General features: G+C 47.9%; 1 protein-coding gene across 1 annotated transcript in view; it reads right to left on the reverse strand.

Annotated features, from left to right (window-relative positions):
* The window catches only part of CFAP46 (cilia and flagella associated protein 46), a gene marked incomplete at both ends in the record, with an annotated part of 92,703 nt that extends 77,516 nt beyond the window's left edge, over window positions 1-15,187 (reverse strand). Inside the window, 9 exons of the mRNA XM_082673264.1 lie at window positions 3,901-4,000; window positions 7,038-7,148; window positions 8,006-8,100; window positions 10,811-10,934; window positions 11,796-11,960; window positions 13,540-13,604; window positions 14,261-14,392; window positions 14,545-14,669; window positions 15,139-15,187. Coding sequence (XP_082529390.1) covers window positions 3,901-4,000; window positions 7,038-7,148; window positions 8,006-8,100; window positions 10,811-10,934; window positions 11,796-11,960; window positions 13,540-13,604; window positions 14,261-14,392; window positions 14,545-14,669; window positions 15,139-15,187 — 966 coding nt within the window. The remainder of the gene's footprint in view (window positions 1-3,900; window positions 4,001-7,037; window positions 7,149-8,005; window positions 8,101-10,810; window positions 10,935-11,795; window positions 11,961-13,539; window positions 13,605-14,260; window positions 14,393-14,544; window positions 14,670-15,138) is intronic.
* Window positions 15,188-15,606: the final 419 nt, after the last annotated feature.

Consider the following 15,606-nt stretch of genomic DNA (forward strand, 5'->3'; position numbering starts at 1 on the left):
CATTAGATCCTCAAAACGTATTCATCTTAAAGCTAAAAGTTTGTCCCCTTTGATCAGCACCTCCCCACTTCCTGCACCCCCAGGCCCTGGCAACCCCCAGGCTATTCTGTTTCTCTGTCTGGCTTCTTTCACTGAGCGTATTAATCCACACTGTCACAAATGGCAGGATGTCCTTTCTCATCGCTGAATAACACTGCATTACACACACACACACACACACACACACAATTTTCTTTATCCATTCATCCATCAACTGACACCTAGGTTGTTTCCACATCTTGCTTTTGTGAATAATGCTGCAGTGAACATGGGGGTGTAGGTATCTCTTTGAGATCCTGATCTCATTTCCTTTGGACATACAAACAGAAGTGTGATTGCTAAATCATATAGTAGTTCTATTTTTAATTTTTTAAAGAACTTCCCTACTGTTTTCCATAATAGCTGTATCAATTTACATTCCCAACAACAGAACACAAGGGTTCCCTTTTCTCCACATCCTCACCAACACTTGTTATCTCATCTTTTTGATAACAGCCATTCGAACAGGTGTGGGGTGATACTCACTGAGGTTTTGATTTTATCTCCCTGATGATGTTGAGCACCTTTTCATGTACGATTTGAGTATCTTCTTTGGAAAAATGTCTATTCAGGTCCTTAGCCCATGTTTCCCATTGGATGATGATGATTTCCTACTGATGTATGAGTTCCCTATATATTTTAGATATTAAACCCTTAGATACATGGTTTGCAAATATTTTTCTCCTATACCATAGGTTGCCTTTTCATTGTGTTGTTTCCTTTGCTGTGCAGACACTTTTTAGTTTGATGTAGTCCTACTTGTTTACTTTTGCTTTTGTTGTCATATTCAAAAAATCATTGCCCAGAACAATGTCAATAAGTTTTTGCCCTATGTATTCATATAGGAGTTTTACGATTTCAGGTCTTAAAGTCTGTAATCCATTTAATTTTTGTGAGTAGTGTAAGGTACGGGTCCAATTTCATTCATCTGCATGTGGCCAGTTTTCCCAGCACCGTTTATTTAAGAGGCTGTCCTTTCCCCACAGCGTTTTCTTGTTGCCCTTGTCAAAGATTAGTTGACATTATGTGTGTGGCCTTATTTCTGGGTTCTCAATTCTGTTCCCTTGGTCTGTGTGTCTATTTTCATACCAGTACCATATGTTTTGATTACTATAGCTTTGTGGTATAGTTGGAAATAAGGAAGTGTGATGCCTCCAGTTTTGTTCTTCTTTCTCAAGAGTGCTTTGGCTCTTCCGTGGTTCCGTACAATTTTTTTTTTTTCTATTTCTTGAGAAATGCCATTGGAATTGCAATAAGGATTGCATTGAATCTGTAGGTGATTTTGGGTAGTATAGACATTTTAACAATTTTCATTCTTGCAATCCAGGAACATGGGATATTTTTCCATTCTTTGTGTCTTCTTCAATTTCTTTCATCAATGTCTTCTAGTTTTCAGTGCACAAGTCTTTCAATTCTTTGGTTAAATGTATTCTTAAGTCTTTTACTGTTTTTGATGCTATTGTAAATGGAATTGTTTTCGTAATTTCTCTGTCAGATAGTTCATTTTTAGTGAACAGAAACATAACCAATTTTTGGATGATGATTTTGAATCCTGCAACTTAACTGAATTTGCTCATTAGTTCTAATGGTTTTTGGTGGGGTCTTTAGAGTTTTCTCTGTATAAACAGGTTATGCCAAATGCAAACAGAGACACATTTACTTTTTCCTTTCTGATTTGGATGACCTTTATATCTTTTTCTTGTCTGACTGTTGTGGCTAGAACTTCCAGTACTATGTTGCACAGAAGTGGCAAGAGTGGGCACCCTTGTTTTATTCTTGGTATTAGAAGAAAAGCTTTTATTCTTTCACCATTGAATATAATGTTAGCTGTGGGCTTGTCATATGTGGTCTTTGTTATGTGCAGGTACATTCCTTCTATACCTAATTTGTTGAGCATTTTTATCATGACAGGATGTTGAATTTTGTCAAATGCTTTTCCTGCATCTATTAAGATGATCGTATATTTACCCTTCATTCTGTTAACGTGATATATCACATTTATTGATTTGCCTACATTAAACCATCCTTTCAACCTCAGGATAAATCTCACTGATCATGGTGTTTGATCTTTACAATGTTCTGCTGAATTCAGTTTGCTAGTATTTTGTTGAGGATTTTTGCATCTGTGCTCATCTGGGATATTGGCCTGTAATTTTCTTTTCTTATAGTGTCTTTGTCTGGTTTGGTATCAGAGTAATGCTCACCCTGTAAACTGAATTGGGGAGTGTTCCTTTCTCTTCAATTTTTTGGAAGAATTTTTGAAGGATTAGCATTAGTTCTTCTTCAGATGTTTGGTAGAATTCACCAGTGAAGTCATCTTGTCCTTGTTTGGAGATTTTTTGATTACTGATACAATCTCCTTACTCACTGGTCTATTCAGATTTTCTATTTCTCCATGATTCAGCCTTGGTAGGTTGTATGCTTCTGGGAATTTATCCATTTCTTATAGGTTACTCATCTTCCTGGCATATAATTGTTCACAGTAGTCTCTATGATCCTTTGTATTTCTGTGTTATCAGTTGTAATGTCTCCTCTTTCATTTCTGATTCTGAGTCTTCTCTTTTTTTCCTAGTCTAGCTGTTTGTCAATTTTGTTTATTTTTTCAAAAAACCAGCTGTCAGTTTCAATGATCTTTTCTATTTGTTTTCTGGTCTCTATTTCATTTGTTTTTTGCTCTGATCTTTGTTATTTCCTTCCTTCTGCTAACTTTTGGCTTTGTTCTGTTTTTTTGTTTTTTGTTTTTAGTTCCTTGAGGTATAAATATAGGTCATTTATTTGAAATCTTTCTTTTTTCTTATTGTAGGTGTTTTTGGCTATGAACTTCCCTCTTAGGACTGCTTTTGCTATATTCTATAAGTTTTGGTATGTTGTACTTCCATTGTCCTATGTTTCAAAATCTTTTTTTCCCTTTTGATTTTTTCTTTGTTCAGGAGTATGTTGTTTAATTTCCATACTTTTGTGAATTTCTAGCTTTCCTCCTGTTGCTGATTTCTGGTTTCACACCACTGTGGTCAGAAAATCATCTTAAATTTGTTGAGACTTGTTTCATGATCTAACACAGGGGTCCCCAACCCTCGGTCCGTGGACCAGTACCAGTCCACAGCCTGTTAGGAACCAGGCCGCACAGCTGGAGGTGAGCGGCAGGCAAGCGAGCAAAGTGTCACCTGCCGCTCCCCAGCACTCACATTACCACCTGAACAACCCCCACCCACCATCTGTGGAAGAACTGTCTTCCTTGAAACTGGTCCCTGGTGCCCAGAAGCTTGGGTACCACTGATCTAATGTATGATCTGTCCTGGAGAATGTTCCATGTGTGCTTGAGAAGAATGTGTATTTTCCTCCATTGAATGGAATGTTCTACGGATGTCTATTAGGCTCATTTTGTCTAAAGTGTAGTTCAAGCCCAATATATACTTATTGATCTTCTGTCTGGATGATCTATCCATGTTGAAAGCGGGGTATTAAAGATTCCTACTATTGTTGCATTGCTGTCTATTTCTGCTTTCAGATTTGTTAGTATTTGCTTAATATATTTAGGTGTTCCAATGTTGGATGCATATACATGTACAATTGTTATATTCTCTTGACAAATTGATCCATTTATCATTAATGATACTATTGATGCAAAACTGCAAAAATCACATCATCTCAACTGTATGAATTGCACTTAAAAAAGACTGAAAGGAAATTTACCAATACAACAATTTAGGCCCTCCTGGTGAGGGGATTTTGAATTCCTTTCCCGTTTTTGTTTTTGTTTTTTGCCTTTCATGTCAAGATCACAGTGAGTAGGGGTGGTGCACCCAGTCCCTGACCACCTACTTTGCTGTCCATCTTCTTCAAGTCTGAGAGGCAGTCAGAGGTGATCTCCCCACATTTCAAGATCAGAGAAAGATGAGCTAATTCAAAAAGCAAAAGAATTCTGGAAACAGAAACAAAACAGCATTGGGTCAACAGGAGACAACAAGAAACACCCACCTGTGGGTAGAATAAGCCTTCAGCTGTCATTTAGGGGAGGCAGGAATAAAATAGAGAAGAGAAATCCTATGGTGAGCGTCCCTAAGCACAGCCCCCTCTGGCCCTGACACAGGATTTGGAGGGACTTCCACTGACTCAGGGCAGGTGCAGGTGCAGCCTGATGAGGGGCTGTGAGCCCTGGGCATCACCATTTGAGCCCTTGGTGGGGGGCAGGGGTGACAAGAGACAGACACACATTTCCTCGGGGCCGTGACCAGAGCATTCACAGTCACCAAGTGCCAATCGTGGTCTTTGTGGAAATCAGCAGGTTGATGCTAAGATGTGCACGGAAATGCAAAGGACCTAGGCTCTCCTAAGCAACTCCGAAAAAGAACAGTCAGAGGACTAAACTGCCTGATTTTAAGACTTAATATAAAACTGCAGGAATCAAGGCAATGGTTCCCAGCCTGACACCATCACGTCCTGATGAGGCAGTTCTCTGCTGGGTGGGGACCCGTCCTGCACACGGTGGAGTGTTTAGCAGCACCCCTGGTCACCAGCAACAGTGGCCACCAGCAGCGTCCCCAGACATGCCAGCCTCCCTTGGGGATAAGCCAACACCTCCCTGCTCTTTCCGAGGCAGGCATCATAACCTGACTGTGGCCGGACCACACGGACTGCACTTGGTCAGCTCCTCTCAGGCCCGCAGTCTCACCCCCGCCTCCTTCTAGTGACCGCGACCCAGCTTCCGCCCACTCACAAGGAATGCGTCCAAAGCAGAGGAGCCCCGGCAATGCTAACCCTTGCCTTCACCTGATACGAAAACTGAAGAGTGCCCTGTGCTGACAGTGGTCACGGAACCCCCAGGGGAGGTAAACCCTCGGTCCCACTGGTAGTCAGGTGCCAGTGTTAGCTCTGGCCCCTTTAAGTCCTCCTTAAGTCCCCTGCGCCCCTTTTGGTGGCTCGGAGCACAGCTGCGGATGCCTCTGGATTGTCATCCGCAGACTGGTCCTGCCTGTGTGTCAGTCCCCACAATGAACTTCCTAACTGCACTTTACAGAGCTGCCTGCTTTGTTTTTCAGTCTCAGAGACGCTTCTCAGCCGGGAGAACATTATCCAACACCTCCACCTCCCAGCACCCACTCCGGAAGCAAGCACCCTGTCCGCTGCAATAGGCGCCCTCCCGTCTCCCTTCACGGGGGTGGGTGCAGGTCCCTGCCCTCTGCCCCGACCCGTGCAGCCCGGACCTCCAAGCACCCTGGTGGGGCCTCCAGACCCACAGCCCCTCTGACCTCCCCTAGCTCCCACCACCTGGGCCTGTTGTGCAGGGAAGAAGGGAGAACCCACAAAGGGAGCCAGCACTGATTTTCAGTGCTTTTTCGGTCTTAACATCACAGAACTTTTATTTCTACCCGAATTCTAGATACAGACGCTCAGGTGGGGAGGGGTCAGCGGGCGCCTCACAGACGGCTGGAGCCTCGGGGCTGAGGAAGGACCTGACCCCACAGACAGCATCTCCAAGCGGCTGAGCCTGTGACCCAGGCCAGCAGGGGCCACGCCCCTCCCAGGCCTGGGGAGCAGCTGGGCTGAGCACTCGGGAAGCCACATCACAAGCCACATGCAGTAACCTGGCAACCGCGAAGCCACAGGCCCACAGGCGGGGTGGGGGAGGGGGGCGTGTGGCGGGCGCGGGAGCAGGGGCGCAGCTGGCTCCGTGCAGGCCACATGCCGGGGCTCCTGCGGGAGCCAGGTCAGCGCCCACCGACTGGGCTGCTGGGCCAGAAGCGTGGGGACTCCCTGACGGGTCTAAATGGAGCCTGGTCCAGGATGCTGGGGGATGAACGTCAGCTCAAATTATTCTTATCTTAAATAAAACACAGCTGGGGACTTGCCTGGTGGCGCAGTGGTTAGGAATCGGCCTGCCAATGCGGGGGACACAGGTTCGAGCCCTGGTCCGGGAAGATCCCACATGCCGTGGAGCAACTAAGCCCGTGCACCACAGCTACTGAAGCCCGCACGCCTAGAGCCCAGGCTCCGCGACAAGAGGAGCCACCGCAATGAGAAGCCCGTGCGCGGCAACGAAGACCCAGTGCAGCCAAAAATAAATAAATAAAAAAATAAAAATAAAACACATCTGTACATCAAAAATTGTTTTCAAAGACCTAAAAAGTAAACATACTGACACAATTGATAACTATACTGGAATTGGAGGGCTCAAATTTTGAAACAGAAAAAGCTTTTGCAAGTCCTTAGTAAAATGATTTACAACCTACTTTTTAAAAACTGGGCAAAAGAAATCATTGGAAAATTAACGAGAGAAAAAAAATGTCCGTAAATATATGAAAAAAAGTTCCACTTCAGCAGGGAGTGGACCTGCAGTGGAGTCAGTGCAGTCCTAGGAGGCAGGGCAGGTGTCCTGGTGTCATGTGGTCCCCTCTGTCCCCACGGCCCCCCCTCTGGAACCTCCCAGGGCCCCTCAGGGAGGCTGTGCCCAGGCACGGGACGAGCAGGATCTGCTCTGAGTTAGAGCAACTCAGAGCACCTGATGAAAGAGCTGAACTGGGGGTACATTCCAGACCTTCTTTCAGCCTCTGGCTCAACTACCAGTTCCCAGGAATCCAATCCAGGACTGAGCTCTGAGCAGTGCTCGCAGGACTCAGGCAGCAGAGAGCTGACAACGGAACTGCTCAGGGAGAGGCACGCTCCTCTGCAGCTCAGCTGTGAGGCGTCTATTCAGAAGGTGTAAGATGGTGTTGTAACTTGAAAAGCACTTGTGACTAGAAGTCGAATTTGACTTTTAAAAAGTATGATGTGAAGTTTCATAACCCAGGTGCTGCCAAGCAGTACACACCTCAGGACATGAAAAGACTAGAGGGAAACACTGACACCTCCACGATGCCTGACACTTGCTTCCGTAATGATGGTTGTGTGGTTTTCCACATTTTCCTATAGCTACGAAATGCTGTACATAGATGTGAAACTGCAAAAACATAAACACTTACTTTTCCTCTCTGACTGAAGGCAAGTTCTGGTGATCGTAATAACTTAAACATTTATAGGTATCCTTCAGAATTTTGTTGGTATCTTCAGATAAATCATTTTTATCCAGTTTTCTAGAATATAGATTGATTTAATCAAATATTAAATAACCAAAAGATCCTGTCAGATTTCTTTAAATTATCCTAAAAAAATCTGAAGTCCATGAACTTGTGTCCTCACTGAACAGAAGGCCTAAGGCCTAAGACCTTCTCCTTCTCCATTCTCCTGATGACCTCTCACGCCCTCCTCCCTCACTGCCAGCCCAGGCTCTATCTCCCTCCATCACTAAGGACGGATCCCGAGGACACCGTGCACAGGCCCTGTACCCAGAACGAGTCCCACACCAAGAGCCCACCGAAAGGGAGGCTTGGCCCTTCCCATCTGCCCAGATCCAACCCAGACCAGCACCTGCCTCCCCCTGGACAGCTGTCCTCCCCACTCACACCGGGATCTTCTCACTCACACGCTGGAATCTCCTCACGCACCCACACCAGGATCTCCTCACACCCCGGGTTCTCTTCGTTCACACACACCGGGATCTCCTCACCACACACACCAGGTTCTCTACCGTCTATTTCCCTCTCGCCACAGCAGGTCTCTACCTCCGTATAATCTCCCCCATGCACTGTCACCCGGTCCCATGAGGGTCTCACCCACAACTACTCTCTTTTTGTTCAAGCTCATGGTCAGGTCTCAAGCTTCCTCTGGCAGGGCCAACTGAAGCATCTGACATGGCTGCTGTCCCTCTCTTCTAAAACCACCCTCCTCACTGCTGACGAGCTGCACTCACTCTGGCATCCTCCTCGGAGCTTCTCAGTAAAGGGAGGCAAGGCCGAGCCCGCCATCCAGCCTCACCGTCCCTGCACGTGTGCCCCCCCCCCCCCCGGCACAGAGACTAGTCGGCGCCTATCCCCCTTCCCAAAGCACTTACGCTTTCAGCACATTAATCTGGAAAGTGACAGACAGGCTAATAGAACTTCTCTCTTCTTCCTTTAACTGAAGCTCATCCATTAATTCATGTCGGACCTGTTGTAAGATGAAAACAGAATATTAACAGAGATTTGAGCAAATAATTAGGGAAAGACCAGATATTTTATTTAGCTATTATTTTACAAACATTCCTCCTTTAAAAGTAAAATTTCGTAATTAACAATTATTTTCTCAGTTATTATGCTTTATGTTTAGTTTTTCTTATACAATTTGATTCCTATATATAAAATTAATATGTGATGAATGCTCTTTACACACTGTTGCCGTAATTACTTAAATTACTAATTTTCTGCTAACTTTTTAAAAAATTCAGTGCTGTTAAAAAGGAAATATTCTTGGAAGTTTTAGCCACAGCAATCAGAGAAGAAAAGGAAATAAAAGGAATCCAAATCGGAAAAGAAGAAGTAAAGCTGTCACTGTTTGCAGATGACATGATACTATACATACAGAACCCTAAAGATGCTACCAGAAAACTACTAGAGCTAATCAATGAATTTGGTAAAGTAGCAGGATACAAAATTAATGCACAGAAATCTTTGGCATTCCTATACACTAAGGATGAAAAATCTGAAAGTGAAATCAAGAAAACACTCCCATTTACCATTGCAACAAAAAGAATAAAATACCTAGGAATAAACGTACCTAAGGAGACAAAAGACCTGTATGCAGAAAATTATAAGACACTGATGAAAGAAATTAAAAATGATACAAATAGATGGAGAGATATACCATGTTCTTGGATTGGAAGAATCAACATTGTGAAAATGACTCTACTACCCAAAGCAATCTACAGATTCAATGCAATCCCTATGAAACTACCACTGGCATTTTTCACAGAACTAGAACAAAAAATCTCACAATTTGTATGGAAACACAAAAGACCCCGAATAGCCAAAGCAATTTTGAGAACGAAAAATGGAGCTGGAGGAATCAGGCTTCCTGACTTCAGACTATACTACAAAGCTACAGTAATCAAGACAGTATGGTACTGGCACAAAAACAGAAATATAGATCAATGGAACAGGATAGAAAGCCCAGAGATAAACCCACGCACATATGGTCACCTTATCTTTGACAAAGGAGGCAGAAATGTACAGTGGAGAAAGGACAGCCTATTCAATAAGTGGTGCTGGGAAAATTGGACAGCTACATGTAAAAGTATGAGATTAGATCACTCCCTAACACCATACACAAAAATAAGCTCAAAATGGATTAAAGACCTAAATGTAAGGCCAGAAACTATCAAACTTTTAGAGGAAAACATAGGCAGAACACTCTATGACATAAATCACAGCAAGATCCTTTTTGACCCACCTCCTAGAGAAATGGAAATAAAAACAAAAGTAAACAAATGGGACCTAATGAAACTTAAAAGCTTTTGCGCAGCAAAGGAAACCATAAAGAAGACCAAAAGACAACCCTCAGAATGGGAGAAAATATTTGCAAATGAAGCAACTGACAAAGGATTAATCTCCAAAATTTATAAGCAGCTCATGCAGCTTAATAACAAAAGAACAAACAACCCAATCCAAAAATGGGCAGAAGACCTAAATAGACATTTCTCCAAAGAAGATATACAGAGTGCCAACAAACACATGAAAGAATGCTCAACATCACTAATCATTAGAGAAATGCAAATCAAAACTACAATGAGATATCATCTCACACCAGTCAGAATGGCCATCATCAAAAAATCTAGAGACAATAAATGCTGGAGAGGGTGTGGAGAAAAGGGAACCCTCTTACACTGTTGGTGGGAATGTAAATTGATACAGCCACTGTGGAGAACAGTATGGAGGTTCCTTAAAAAGCTACAAATAGAACTACCATATGACCCAGCAATCCCACTACTGGGCATATACCCTGAGAAAACCATAATTCAAAAAGAGTCATGTACCAAAATGTTCATTGCAGCTCTATTTACAATAGCCCAGAGATGGAAACAACCTAAGTGTCCATCATCGGATGAATGGATAAAGAAGATGTGGCACATATATACAATGGAATATTACTCAGCCATAAAAAGAGACGAAATTGAGCTATTTGTAATGAGGTGGATAGACCTAGAGTCTGTCATACAGAGTGAAGTAAGTCAGAAAGAGAGAGACAAATACCGTATGCTAACACATATATATGGAATTTAAGAAAAAAAAAAATGTCATGAAAAACCTAGGGGTGAAACAGGAATAAAGACACAGACTTACTAGAGAATGGACTTGAGGCTATGGGGAGGGGGAAGGGTAAACGGTGACAAAGCAATAAAGAGGCATGGACATGTATACACTACCAAACGTAAGGTAGATAGCTAGTGGGAAGCAGCCACATAGCACAGGGAGATCAGCTCGGTGCTGTGTGACCGCCTGGAGGGGTGGGATAGGGAGGGTGGGAGGGAGGGTGACGCAAGCGGGAAGAGATATGGGAACATATGTATATATATAACTGATTCATTTTGTTGTGAAGCTGAAACTAACATACCATTGTAAAGCAATTATGCTCCGATAAAGATGTTTAAAAAATAAATAAATAAATAAATAAATATATTTAAAATATTAAAAAAAAAAAAAAAAAGGGAAATATTCAGTCACAACGAAGGAAAAGATTTTGTTTTGTTCTGTTCATGCTGGTACATATGTATGTATGTTTTTGTATCTCTCAGTGGATGGTCTTGTCTGTTTTTTATACATAGTTTCCTGAACAATGGCTTAAGAAAATACTTCTTTCTACAGTTTGGAATATTCCAACTTACCATAAGAGCAAATATTTGTCGATACTTCTGTGGCGCATTAGCCTTGATGAACGGGGCTGCAGTGGCACAAAACTTCGCGGCCTCCTCGTTTCTTCCAGCTTGTAGATAACACTCCAGAAGCTCCCTGGATAATACAGAAATCGTCCATGTTAAACCTGGATGAAGTCATTTTCTGCTGCAAACGGCTAATAACCCGGTTATTATATTTTCATGTTTTACAAATTTCAGAAAGATGCAGGGATTGGCCAGCTCCTTACCCCACGCCCAGTATGGGGCTCACTGAGCTGAGGCCGGGGCTGGAAAGCTCGGCCACTGCCTGCAAAGGGAAAGGGGCCTGTTTGGCTGTGAGTACCAAGGACTCAAACAACGGTGTTTTACAGAAAGAGCATAGTTTTACTTATTTTCGGTTAAGGCCTCCCCAAATAGCTGTAAGGCAGGTGAGGAATGCCTGCACACTCTGGATTCCAACTTCAGGGCCGACCCTCTGGGCCCCGCCAGTAGCATCCACAAAGTCACTGGCCGCAAACAATGCCACCCAAATACAGGAAAGTGTCACCGAGCGCCTTTCAGCCCGCCTGAGGACCACTTGCTGACATCCACGCAGGCCTGTCTGTCCCTGGGGTTATGCGCTCAGGGCAAGCTTCCCTAAGTGGGGCCACCTGGATGCGTGAGCACTCGGGCCAAGCTGTATGTTGCTAGAATGTCTACTAGATTCACAACTTATTTATTTTCAAAACCACGAGCCAGGACTATGACACAGGCTCCCACTTCCCGGGTTCTGAGTAGAAGCACGTGTTTTGTGGTAACACCTGTCTGATCAGGACACTGTGATGCCATCTGCAGAGTTTAGAAACGTGTGCAGACAAGACACACAAAACCTGATTCTAACTTCGGGCTAGAAAGCATTGCCAGGGCTGCGGTGTGAGATGTGGTCATGGGAGGGGGGAGGGGAAGGCCAGCGTCTGCCGGGTGTCTGGGGACTCACAGCATCAGCTCGGCCCGCCAGCCTTTGTCATCCTCCTCGGTCTGATTCAACACACTCACGATTTGGGAGAGGCTGGGGATCAGGCGGTGGTGATACCCAGGCTTGCGAAATGGCCTCACCATTTGCCAGTAGAGGACCGATGCATTATACACCAGGAAGTAATACCTGGGGCACAAGAGGAGGGTGGGTGAGGCTCACCCAGAGCCAGTCCGTCCTGAGCCCCTTCCTGAGGGAACCCAGGGCCTCTGTCTCTGGCAGGTGCAACAGCCCTGCCCGAGCCGCCCTGGCCTGGCTGCCAGATATACATGTCGGGTGGACGCAGCATCCTCCCAGAGGCAGCCACGTGCCCTGCTCAGCCGCGTAGGTGGCTCCAGTTCAGACCCCGCCACAGGCTCCTGGGTCCAGACCAGAGATCCCATCACTCTTTTGGCCATTCTGAAAAGCGATCAGCTCCCCATAAAAGTACCCAATGAGGAAGGCCTCCTTCGGCTTTCAAGGGATAGACAAGAATGGGCAAGTGCAGGGGGCATCGAGGAAGGCTGCCTGGAGGAATCAGCCAGGAGAGCAGTACAGGGAAAGCGGCTTGGGTGGGGTCCCCGTGCGAGCGGATGAAGTGCACGGTGGGTGAGGAGGAATGCTGGGGCAGAAGCAGAGCGCCCCGAGAAGCTGGGCCTTTCCCTGAGGGCTGCAGGAGCCCCCAGGAGAACCCGAGTGAGGGAACCCAGGCGCCTCTCTGGAGGGGCCACCTCTGCCTTGCAGGACCCAGGTCCCTGGCGGTGCTGGCTGTCTGATGGACGGTGCTGCCGATGACCGCTGCGACCCAGAGGAGGGCGGGCCAGGCCCAGCAGGAAGGCAAGGCTGCCTGCTCCTTCGTGGGGTCTACTCAGACCCCTCATCAGCCCCCAAGGCTCCTGGTCCTCCCCAGGCAGTCTGCACGTCCCCCCAAGACCCCTGCAGTGCAGCACTGACCAGGCCCCTCCCCAAGGGTGCCCACAGCGTGGGCTCAGGGCTCCAGGGCATGGTCCCCCTGAAACACCCACTGTCCTTAGAACCTCTGGCTCAAGGCCGGGCCTTGCCATCCAGATGTCCCCGCTGAGGAAGGGTCTGCGGAGCTGGGCCCTGTATCCCCTGCACCTACGACAGGGGCTGGCCAGCGGAGGCCATCCACAGCGACACTAGGAGAAGGAATGAATGAACCTAGGGTTTATACTTAAATGTGCTTTAAACGTTGTGTCCTGTTTAAATAGGCTGTATCAATACCAGTTTGTATGCAAACTTAACAATTTCAATAATATTTAAGCAGTAATTGAGTAGAAAACTGTGCTGGAGTTTCAGGGGAATCACACCTCCAGACACGAAGCCGTGGGCCAGGCAATCTGCCAGGGGGAGCACAGGTCGGTGGGGGCAGGGCAGGGAGGGAGCCCAGATGCCAACCCCCCAGAGAGGACAAGAAAGGGAGGTGCCTGGGGACTGGTCAAAGGCAAGGTTCCCACAGAGAAAGCAGGCAAAAGGCATCTGCAGGTCATAGAGACCTTTGCACAGGGAAGAGGGTGCAGCTAAAGGGTCCAGTGTGCACGCGGCCCAGCTCCAACGCTAGAGACGTGAGCCCACAGCCATAGATGCAGTAAAACACGAACAAAACAAGACAAAAACCCCGGCGTCCAAACAGACAGAACCACCTGGTAAGTTCTGATTCTAAACCTTGTACACACTCAGTTAGAAACGGCCGTTCCGTCATGCTCACCTTGGTTCTCCTTTTGCAAAGTTGATTGCCTTCATATACTGAGTCACGCAATTTTCAAATTCCTCCTAAACAACATAAAGAATGCACAATTAGATCAAATTTGCTACTAGAACATCAATCACTGTTCACCGTCACTCCCCTGAACGTTAAGCCTCTCTGAAGACGGCCTGGCCCCCAGGGTGTCAACAGGGGGAGTGGACGCCCACAGAAGCTCTCAGGAGCTCCGCCCCCTCCCTGGAAGCCTGGAAGCCCACCCCCACCCCACCCTGCGCCCCACCTGTGCTGCAGGCACCACCAGGCACGGGGACACAAAGGGCAGAGGTCAAAAGGACACAAGCCAGACCCCTCAGGGAAAAGCACAGATGGGAAATGCGGCATCTCACTTCACTGAGAAGAATCTGGTCACCCAACTCCCAACAAAGCCGTTTTAAGGTGAGTCTAGCCTGACGCCGTCTGGAGGTGGGGGAATTTTAACTGCGGCGGTACAAGCCGTGGAACTTTGAGGAGAATGGAAGCAACCTCTCAGGGGAAAAACACAGTAGGACAATTACATATTCATTTCAGGATGGCAAGCTAGCTAAGGGTGCGCTTCACCTCGCCAAGACACTCAAGGCTGTGCACACCAAGCCTTCATGATCCAAAGGACAGTAAAGAAAATCCGGCGGAAGCAGCACGCAGGGCTGGCGGGGACACTGGGACAGGGCCCGGAATCGCCTCTCACCATGTTTTCGGTGGACTTGGGCGCACACAGCTGGGCCCTGCACAGGTGCGCTCGGCCCAGAAACTGGGTGACCGGCCCCTTCACCTTGAAGTACATCCGGATGCAGTCCTCGCTCATCTCGGGCTGCCCCATCTGCGCAAGAACACAGACCCCCCCCCAGGAGGTTCGCAGAGGGGGCGGCCCAGTGGACCACCCACCAGGGGCTGCCGCTTCCCGATTCTAGTACAAACCAAGAAATTGGGGTCCCCTGAAGGCGCCTCCCTAGGACCCCTGGGATTAATCACCTTCAGGGCCTGTTCTGCACACAAAACAAACAGGTCGGGGCTGAAGCTTTCTGTGGGGTCGAACTCTGATTTCCCCAGGTTGGCGGACTTGATCAACTGATAAGCCCTCTTCAGGGACGCAGCATCTATCAGGACAGGAGTTGAGGCAGATTTGGTCATCACGCAGCCATTGCCCCACCAAGCAGCAGTGGGGACGGTCAGGAGGACCCGGGACAGGGCTGGGGTCGGGCAGGCAAGCCCGTGCTGGCCCCCGCGCTGGCCCGGTCCTCTCCGGGGGAAGGAGCCCAGCAGCGAGATGCCCCGAGCTCAGCCCTCCGGGCCCCGCAGCAGCTCTGCGGCTCCTGCTTCAGGAGCAGCGTGAGGTGAATAACCCTTGAGGAACGCTTAGGAAGGACGAAAGGCTTCCTTTTAAAAAGGCGCCTTAGTTTGCCCAAGTCAGACAAATCCTCGAAGTGCTGCCTTCAAGGGGTCACTGGATCAGGCAGGGCGGGGGTCAACAGGGCGGGGACAGCCTCCCGGTGGGAGGGCGGTGACCGGCGGGTCCCGGGGTCTCCCCAGGGGCGGGGAGCGGGCGGTCCCGGCCCCCGCACCCACCCTGCTGGCTCTCGGCGCGGGCCAGCTCCTGCATTATGACCGGGTCCATGGCGCCGGCGGCTGAGGCGCCCGCTGCCCAACGTCCGCTGGCTTTATCTCCGCGGCCCGGGGGTTGCCTAGCGACAGAGAAGGGCGCCGGACCTACGGGTCGGCGGCGGGGCCATACTTGTCCGGAGGCGAACCGCTCCGGCGCCCACCCGGTGAGAGCGCCTTCAGCCCCTCGGAGAGGACGTGAGGGCGAGGCGCCCGCCTGACCGGGGTCGCGTCCTCGCAGGCGGGTCCGCAGGCTCTGCCCCGCCTCCCGCCCCTGCCCACCCCCGTCGCGGGGCTGCCCAGTGCAGCTGCCACGGGTTCCGATCTGGGTCCCTGCCGGTCCAGGATGCCCAGGGTTCGGGCCCTGACCCTCTGCTGAAAGCCCCTCGCAGTCTCCCACAAAGCGGTCCTGCATTCCTTAGCTCATTCATTCAT

The sequence above is a fragment of the Grampus griseus genome, assembly GCF_964374135.1.
Source record: "Grampus griseus genome assembly, chromosome: 16".
NCBI classification, from domain to species: domain Eukaryota; kingdom Metazoa; phylum Chordata; class Mammalia; order Artiodactyla; family Delphinidae; genus Grampus; species Grampus griseus.